This window comes from Arachis stenosperma, chromosome 10, assembly GCF_014773155.1.
Source record: "Arachis stenosperma cultivar V10309 chromosome 10, arast.V10309.gnm1.PFL2, whole genome shotgun sequence".
NCBI classification, from domain to species: Eukaryota; Viridiplantae; Streptophyta; class Magnoliopsida; order Fabales; family Fabaceae; genus Arachis; species Arachis stenosperma.
This window is the reverse complement of record NC_080386.1, coordinates 8,773,513-8,783,251: the sequence shown is the minus strand read 5'-3', so window position 1 is coordinate 8,783,251 and position 9,739 is coordinate 8,773,513. Positions and strand designations below refer to the sequence as shown.

General features: G+C 45.0%; 1 protein-coding gene across 1 annotated transcript; it reads right to left on the bottom strand.

Moving 5' to 3' along the window:
• Positions 1–5,986: 5,986 nt before the first annotated feature.
• On the bottom strand, positions 5,987–7,867 carry LOC130956708 (uncharacterized). Its single transcript, XM_057883716.1, has one exon. The coding sequence runs from the start codon at positions 7,865–7,867 to the stop codon at positions 5,987–5,989; it is 1,881 nt and encodes a 626-aa protein (XP_057739699.1).
• Between the last annotated feature and the right edge of the window lie 1,872 nt (positions 7,868–9,739).

Below are 9,739 nucleotides of genomic sequence, written 5' to 3'. Positions count from 1 at the left end.
TGGGGGGACCACATTTTTGTTTCAACTCAAATTTTTTCAAACTTTCCTCTTTTACCCATAATCTTCTACATAAATGCACTTCAACCTTTCATCATTCACTTTCAATTCTTCACAAATCAAAACCATTCTTCAAATCTATTTCAAAATAATCTCAAATCTTCTTCAAAAACTCACCCTTTTCTCAAATTTTTTTCAAAATCTTTTCAAATTTCCTTTCAAATCTCTCTTTTGTTTTCGAAATTCTCCTCCCCCCACTCTATAAATGAACGTTCCTCACCCCTCCTTCCTCACACCATTCGAATTTCCTCTCTCTCTCTCTCTTCTCTTCTTTCTTTTCTTTTTGCTTGAGGACAAGCAAAACCTCTAAGTTTGGTGTGCTTTTCCGTGATCACTAAGCTAAGATCTATCAAGATCATGGCTCCCAAGGGAAAAACAAACCAACTCAAGAGGAAAGAAAGAGACTAATCCAAAGAATCTTTGGAATGAAGAGAAGTTCTTAACCAAAGAACATGAAGACCATTATCACAAATAATGGGTCTGAGGTCAGTGATCCCGGAAGTTAAATTTGATCTGAAAGAAGATGAATATCCGGAGATCCAAGAGCAAATTCGAAACAGAGGTTGGGAAGTTCTGACCAATCCTGAGACAAAGGTTGGAAGGAACATGGTTCAGGAATTCTACTCAAATCTGTGGCTAACAGATAAGCAAAGAATGACTGGAACCGCTTACCATACCCACAGAACCATGGTCAGAGGGAAAGTTATGTACTTCCATCTGGACAAAATAAGAGAAATCTTCAAACTACCTCAACTACAAGATGATCCTGATTCCTTCAATAGGAGGATGGTGAGAGTAGATAAAGGGTTGGATCAAGTTCTAGAGGACATATGCCTCCCTGGGACTAAGTGGATAACCAATTCAAAGGGTGTCCCAAACCAACTCAAGAGGGGAGACCTCAAGCCAATTGCAAGAGGTTGGCTAGACTTTATTGGGCGTTCTATATTGCCCACTAGCAACTGTTCTGAGGTCACCATCAAGAGAGCAGTGATGATTCATTGCATTATGCTTGGAAAAGAAGTGGAGGTTCATCATGTGATTGCTTGTGAGATCTACACCATTGCAAATAAGAATTCCACTGAGGCCAAACTGGCTTACCCAAGCTTGATTTCCTTGCTCTGTAAAGAGGCTGGGGTGAAGATGGGAGTAGATGAGTTCATACCCATTGAACACCCAATCACCAAGAAGTCAATGGAAGGACAAGTGCAAGACAACTCCATCAAGAGGAGGGCGCAGGAATTCCTCCCTGAATTCCCAAGAATTGACTACTGGTCCAGCCTAGAAGCATCTATTAACAAGCTGCAAGAGACTATGGAGCAACTGAAGGAAGAACAGCAGAATCAGAACTTCATGCTCTGCAAATTGCTGAAGGAACAAGAGAAGCAGGGGCGTGAACTCCAAGAGGTTAAACGCCAAAAGCTCTCCTCCCAAGCTGAGGGAGCATCCACTTCTCAAAATCAAGGTTGTTGAGTTCTAACTCTGTGAAAACCTCTATCATTAGGAGCCTATGTTTGCGTTTTTTTTTCTTTCTCTTTATTATCTTCTATTTTTTTTTTAGTCTCATTCTATATCTATTTTTTAGTCTTGTTTTTAATTCATAATTAATAAAATTAAAGTTATGCCTTAAAGTTATGAATGTCCTATGAATCCATCACCTCTCTTAAAAGAAAAAAATGCTTTAATCACAAAAGAACAAGAAGTACAGGATTTCGAAATTTATCTCTAAAACTAGTTGAATTAGTTTGATGTGGTGACAATACTTTTTGTTTTCTGAATGAATGCTTGAACAGTGCATATGTCTCTTGAATTTGTTGTTTTTAAGAATGTTAAAATTGTTGGCTCTTGAAAGAATGAGGAGAAAGAGAACTGTTATTGAGGATCTGAAAAATCATCAAATTGATTCTTGAAGTAAGAAAAAGCAGTGAATACTTCGAAAAAAAAAGAAAAGAAAAAAAAAAAAAGAGAAGGAAATAAAGTTGTGATCCAAGGCAAAAGAGTGTGCTTAAGAACCCTGGACACCTCTAATTGGGGACTTTAGCAAAGCTGAGTCACAATCTAAAAAGGTTCACCCAATTATGTGTCTGTGGCATGTATGTATCCGGTGGTAATACTGGAAGACAGAGTGCTTTGGGCCACAGCAAGACTCATACACTGGCTATGTTCAAGAATCAACATACTTAACTAGGAGAATCAATAACACTATCTGAGTTCTGAGTTCTTATAGATGCTAATCATTCTGAACTTCAAAGGATAGAGTGAGATGCCAAAACTGTTCGGAGGCAAAAAGCTACTAGTCCCGCTCATCTAATTGGAGCTATGTTTCTTTGATATTTTGGAGTCTATAGTATATTCTCTTCTTTTTATCCTATTTTTATTTTCAGTTGCTTGGGGACAAGCAACAATTTAAGTTTGGTGTTGTGATGAGCGGATAATTTGTATGCTTTTTGGCATTGTTTTTAGTAAGTTTTCAGTATCTTTTAGTTAGTTTTTAGTATATTTTTATTAGTTTTTAATTAAAATTCACTTTTCTGGACTTTACTATGGGTTTGTGTGTTTTTCTGTGATTTCAGGTATTTTCTGACTTAAATTGAGGGTTCTGAGCAAAAATCTGATCCAGAGACCAAAAAGGACTACAGATGCTGTTGGATTCTGACCTCCCTGCACTCGAAGTGGATTTTCTGGAGCTACAGAAGCCCAATTGGCGCGCTCTCAACGGCATTGGAAAGTAGACATCCAGGGCTTTCCAGCAATATAATAGTCCATACTTTGCCCAAGATTTGATGGCCCAAACCTGCGTAGCAATCCGGCCTCAGAAATTCCAGCGTTAAACGCCGGAACTGGCATAAAACTTGGAGTTAAACGCCCAAACTGGCATGAGAACTGGCGTTTAACTCCAGAAAACGTCTCTACACATAAAAGCTTCAATGCTCAGCCCAAGCACACACCAAGTGGGCCCGGAAGTGGATTTTTCTGTCATTTACTCATTTTTGTAAACCTTAGGATACTAGTTTACTACTTATAGGATCTTTTGACATTGTATCCGTACCTTATGCAACCTTATGACATTTACACGTTTTCTTCCACAGCATGAGCCTCTAAACCCCATGGTTGGGGGTGAGGAGCTCTGCTGTGTCTTGATGGATTAATGCAATTACTACTGTTTCTTATCAATCATGCTGCTTCCATTCTAAGATAACACTTGTTCTTAATCCGGATGAATGTGATGATCCGTGACAATCATCATCATTCTCAACTATGAACACATGCCTGACAACCACCTCTGTTCTATCTTAGATTGAGTAGTTATCTCTTGGGTTCTTTAATCGGAATCTTCGTGGTATAGGCAGGACCTGATGGCAGCATTCAAGAGAATCCGGAAGGTCTAAACCTTGTCTGTGGTATTCTGAGTAGGATTCAATGATCGAATGACTGTGACATGCTTCAAACCTGTAACCTACTGGGCGTTAGTGACAGACGCAAAAGAGTGATTCTACTCCGGTAGGGGAGGGAACCAAACCGGTGATTGGCAGCACTGTGACAGAGTGTGTGCATTAGCTTTCACTGCGCGGATGGGAGGTAGCTGCTGACAACAGTGAAACCCTATACGAGCTTGCCATGGAAGGAGACTTGCGTGTTTGATGAAGAAGACAATAGAAAAGCAGAGATTCAGAAGATGGAGCATCTCCAAAAACCCCAACCTATTCTCCATTACTGCAAAACAAGTAACCATTTCATGTTCTTTTGCTTTTCACAATCAATCCTGATAATTTCTGATCTCCTGACTAAGATTTACAAGATAACCATAGCTTGCTTCAAGCCGACAATCTCCGTGGGATCGACCCTTGCTCACGCAAGGTATTACTTGGACGACCCAGTGCACTTGCTGGTTAGTTGTGCGGAGTTGCAAAAGTGTTATTGCAATTTCGTGCACCAACTCCACTTGTCCGTTCGTCCGAGGGTGTTCTACCGAAGAGAACCTTTGCCTTATACCTAGGCCGTTGAGAAATTCTGTGAACTTTTTGTCAGCAAATTGTGTGCCGTTGTCCGAGATGACGACTTCTGGTATCCCGAACCGTGTTATCACCTGCCTCCACATGAATTTTCTGCAATTGGCTGAGGATATGCTAGCCAATGGTTCGGCTTCTATCCATTTGGTATAGTAATCAATTGCCACTATGAGATATTTGACCTGCCCAGGGCCGACAGGGAAGGGCCCTAAGAGGTCGATTCCCCATTGAGCGAATGGCCGGGAGGTCGTCAGCAAGCTCAACTCGTTTGCCGGTGCCTTGGCAAAGTTGGCGTTCTGTTGGCACTTTATGCACTTTTTGACAAACTCTTTGGAATCTGCCATCATCGACGGCCAGTAGTACCCAGCTCGGATCAACTTCCTTGCTAGGGCTTTTCCTCCGATGTGGTGCCCACAGCAGCCCTCGTGGACTTCCCTGAGGACGTAGTCCGTTTGGTCGGGGTGTAGGCACTTTAGTAGGGGCTGGCTGAGCCCTTTTCTGAACAACTGTCCTTGGATGACGGCGTATTTGGCCGCCTCTCTCCTTAATTTCACCGCATCCTTTTCGTCACCAGGGACTTGGCCGTGTTCTAGGTAATTGGTGATGGGGTCTAGCCATGAAGGGCTTAGGGTTGTTATGTGTAGTGCAATTGCAGGTTCCCTTGTCATGCCTTGGATGAGAGACCGGTTTCCCTCCCCTGGCTTCGTGCTGGCTAATTTCGATAGGAGGTCTGCTCGTGTGTTCCTTTCTCTGGGTACATGCTGGACCGTGACCTCGTCGAACTTTTGGCTCAAGCTTTTGACCTTTTCCAAGTACTTCTGTAACAAGGGGTCCTTGGCTTGATAGCTGCCGTTTACCTGGGAAGTGACGACTTGGGAATCGCTGCATACTTCCAGCCTTTTTGCGCCGACCTCTGTTGCTAGGGTCAAGCCTCCTATGAGGGCTTCGTATTCTGCTTGGTTGTTCGAGATGGGGAACTCGAATCTGACCGATTGTTCGTATACGACCCCGTTTGGACTTTCTAGGATGATCCCGGCTCCTCCGAAGGTCTGGTTGGAGGCTCCGTCCACATGGAGCTTCCACCGTGTACCCATGTCTTCGCCTGGGTCTCCTGTTACTTCAACCAAAAAATCCGCCATCGCCTGCGCCTTGATGGCTTCCCGGGGCTCATACCGTATGTCATATTGAGAGAGTTCGATGGACCAAGTCATCATTCTTCCCGCCAGGTCGGGTTTTTGGAGAACTTGTCGGATCCCTTGGTCCGTTCTGACGACCACTTGGTGACTCTGGAAGTACTGTTTTAACCTTCTCGAGGAGGTTAGGAGTGCTAGGCTAGCTTTTCCAACTTGCTATATCTTAACTCTGCTCCTTGTAGGCCCTGCTTATGAAGTAGACTGGTTGTTGGGTCCTCCCGTCCTCCCGCACTAGTACTGCGGCCAGGGCTTCGCTTGTTATAGCGAGGTATAGGTACAGTGGTTCCCCGTCCCTTGGCTTCCCGAGAACGGGAGGTGCCGCTAGGATTTCCTTGAAGTGTTGAAAGGCTTCTTCGCACGGGGGTGTCCACTCAAACGCCATCCCTTTCTTCATGAGGTTGAAGAATGGCAGGGCATTTGTCGCCGAGGCCCCGAGAAACCGGGAAAGTGATGTCAATCGTCCTGCCAACCTCTGGATGTCCTTGACACAGCCCGGGCTCTTCATCTGAAGTATTGCCTGGCATTTCTCCGGGTTGGCTTCTACCCCTCTCTGAGTTATCATAAATCCTAGGAACTTGCCGGCTTCCATGGCGAAGGCGCACTTGAGGGGGTTCAGCCTCATACCATGTTGACGGAGGGACGTAAACACACTTGCCAGGTCGTTTAGGAGGTCGTCAGGTCGTGTCGTTTTTGCCAGGATGTCGTCCACGTAAACTTCGACCGTTTTCCCTATGAGGTCGTGGAATCTCGGAGGATTACGAACTCGGCCATCGCCGACCTTCGGCCTTGCACCTGTCCCACCGAGATTGGTAGGGAAATGACTCCGTCTGGTTTGATGAAGTGGTCGCCTAACCCGATAACCCCGTGCTGGTGGGTAGTCAGGTCGGCATCCTTCAGCCCCAGTGCGTCGAACACGTTTCGGAACATGATGTTCGAATCGGCCCCAGTGTCGACAAGGATCCGTTTGACGAGGCCGGTTCCCACTCTGGCCGTTATGACCATGGGAGGGTTTTCCGGGGCGTCACTGAACCATTGATCTTCTGGGCCGAAAGAAATGGACGGAGGTTTTTTGGTACTCTGTACTGGTGAAGATGAGATCGCCAGAACCTTGGCGTCTTTCTTATGTGCCGACCGGGATTTTGGTGCAGTGTTTTTCGCCGTTACCACGTTTATCACCGTGAGGCCGTGGTCTCTGTCTTCGGGCTCCTGTCGCCGCTTGGCCGAGCGCGTCTTGCCTTCCTCATCCTGGTCGCGATAACGTCTTCTCGGCTCCCTGATGAGATGGGAGAACGCTGCCAGCTTTCCTTCCCTTATTGCCTGTTCTAATGCATCCTTCAGGTCGAAGCAGTCCTGTGTTTGATGGCCATATCCCTTATGGTAATCACAATAAAGGTTCTTGTTTCCGCCTGTGCGGTCCTTGAGTGGTCGGGGCTTCGGGAGAATTCCTTTCTCCGCTATTTGTTGGTAGACTTCCATGATGGGGAGGGTGAGTGAAGTGTAGTTAGTAAATTTCCCAACTCGAGGGAACGGCCTGGGTGCTTTGTTTGACGCCTCCTCCCTAGTCTTTTCTCTTGCTCTCTCACCGTCACCGGTCTGCCGGGCCTGGCCGTAACCGGACTGCCGTTTATTGGCAGCCACGACTCGGCTGACTTCCTCGTCGTTTATGTACTCCTTAGCCACCGTTTGGATTTCATGCATCGTCCAAACCGGCTTCGTGGTAAGGTGTTTTCGGAAGTTCTCGTTGAGGAGGCCGTTCGTTAGGCAGAGACTGGCTACCGAGTCGGTTAAGCCGTCGATCTCCAAGCATTCGTCATTGAACCGATCTAAGTACCTCCTGGTCGGCTCTCCCTGTCTCTGGGTTACCCCGAGAAGGTTGATCGGATGCTTGGCTTTCGCGATCCGCGTTGTAAATTGGGCCAGGAATGCACGACTGATGTCTGAAAAACTGTAGATAGAACCTTGAGGGAGGCCGTTAAACCATCTGATCGCTGGTCCTGCTAGGGTTACCGGGAAGGCGCGGCATCTTACTTCGTCGCCTACTCCCTCTAGATTCATCCTGGCCTCGAAGGCCGTGAGGTGTTCTAGAGGGTCTTGAGTTCCGTCATACCTCATGTCCGTTGGCTTGTCGAAGTGTTTCGGCAGCCGGACCTCGAGGATAGATCGGTGGAACGGGGTGGCGCCCATTATCACAGGTTGCCGTGTTCTTTCGTCTTCGCGACCTCTTGTCGCCCGATGGGTCGGTCTGCCGCGGGAGTAGATGATCGTGTCATTTCGTCTCCTCATTATGGGTGACTCCTCCTGTGAGCTCTCCGCTTCCGTCTGCGGGCGGCTTCGGTAAGAGTCTTCCTCCTCGCTACCGGGAGACGGGGTGTAGCTCGGATCGGTAGACCGTCCGTCCCGCTCCCGGTCGGCAAGCTGTCGCTCCAGGTTCTGGACTCTGTGGCGTAGCTCTTGCATTATTATGGCGCTATCGCCGCCCGTTCCTCCGAAGGGTCGGGTCCTCGTGTGTCGATGGGGGGACCTTCGCCGCCCCCCTTGCGAGGCGACGGAGGCTACCCCCTCCGCTCCGGCAGCCCGGCCTTGGTCGCCGGGACCCAGTACGACTTCCATTTAGACGCTCCCCACAGACGGCGCCAATGTTCGTTAGTCGTCTTCCAAACAGGTCGGGTGGACAGAAGATGTAAAGATGGATAGGTGAGGATGTCCTTAGTCCTGGTCGCACTGATTGCAGGTCTGCCGAGCTGGCGAGCTCTTGTGCTGGTGAACGGACGAGGGGGGGTGCCACCTGCAAAGACACTCCGACGCTCAAGTCAGCAATGTGCAGGCGGGCAGAATAATGGGGTGAGGGAATATGACGTACCTCGGGGGAAGAGCCAATCTTCCCCTTTTATACATGTCAGTAATGGGCCCCACGTGAGGTCAGGTCCAATTCTCCAAGGACGCTGTCCTGCAGCCGTGTGTGTGCCGTACAGGACGCGTGTCCGGGTCGGTTGGGGGGCGCGTGTCCGGGTCGGGTATTGCTTGGGTCGGGTCGGCCCAAAGCTGATTCTGGGCCGGGCCGTAACACAATCATAGCTAGAACACTGCATTGTACTACACTAAATTGATATATCTCTTTAATGGGATAAAATTTCAATCCAAATGATTTGTTGAACCATGCCTTCCAGCCATTACCACCATTGCTTTTCCGCGATACAGCTCTGTGTTCGGTTCTGCTTTTGATGAACATACTTGCTTTTAACAAAGTTCCTCACCCCATAAGATCCTATGGCTTCCAATGGATTCAGAATTGTCAAAGCAGTTTCATAAAAACTAATAAAAATAACCAGTCAGCCTCAAAAATCTCATGAACCAAACTTTACATTATTGTAATATTGTATCTCTATTTATATGTCTTTTTTTTATTAGTTTAAATTTATAAAAGAGCTAGTTTTATGATATGCAGATTTAATATCAGAATTTTTATGATTTAAAAGTTTAGAGTTTGATCTAAAAAAGAAAAAAAAGATATCTATGCAAAAAAAAAATTCATGCAAACCTAAAAAGATGTTGCATAAGAGTGCGTATTAGAATAGATATAATTATTTATATAACTCATTCTATCGTCATTTTAAATTTTGAGAGAAGCGATTTCATGACTCCAACCAATAGCTATTGCATTTAGGTAAGTATTGAAATAATAATGAATATAAAAAGCAGTAAGTTTTATTCAACTATATATATATATATATATATATATATATATATATATATATCCAGACCGTCAAAGCGTGCATTATAAAGGAGGAAGTTGGTAGGATGAAAACCAAAAAGAGGAAGCTATAAGCATAGGACTTGAGGGCACTTTCAATGATCACATAAACAGGGAAATAGATTCTCTCCAGTTTTTTTAACACTTGACAAAATATAGTGTAATCTCTCACTTTTGATTTTAATAGTGGGACCAGAAATAAATAAGAGAGAAAGTGTGGTGAATGGTTAGATTAAACACTGCACACCATCCAGTTTTTTATTCACCGGAGAGGATTCACTCCCCATAAACAGTGTCTTTTCCATTTACTACGAATTTATTGGTCTATGTGTAACACCTTAACTTTTAACACTTTATGATTACACTAAAAGTTCAAACGTCATTTATCTTTACTTCTTTAATTTTCTTTAATTTTATACTATATTTATTTAATGTTGAGCCTTCATGAATACAAACCGAATTTTTAATTAAGAAATCGAAAAGTCTTTACTTTAAACTACTTAATCACATAATTATATCCACATAATATTAAATACATAGACTTATTCAAAATTTCTCAAATACAAATCTTATCGCTCTAAAAACTCAAAATGACAAATGACCAGGAAAAAATCTCAACTAAACTAAAAGCAGAAAATACAAATACATATAGCTCTGTAGTTGGTCGTGGTTTCGCGCTAAAGCTTACTAAACCTCTCACTGAAGTGTTGGATGTAAAAAGGGGTGAGAGC

What these genes read in the sequence shown, in the direction of transcription:
- LOC130956708 (XM_057883716.1), bottom strand. Translation starts at nt 7,867, where the DNA reads ATGGAAGTCGTACTGGGTCCCGGCGACCAAGGCCGGGCTGCCGGAGCG.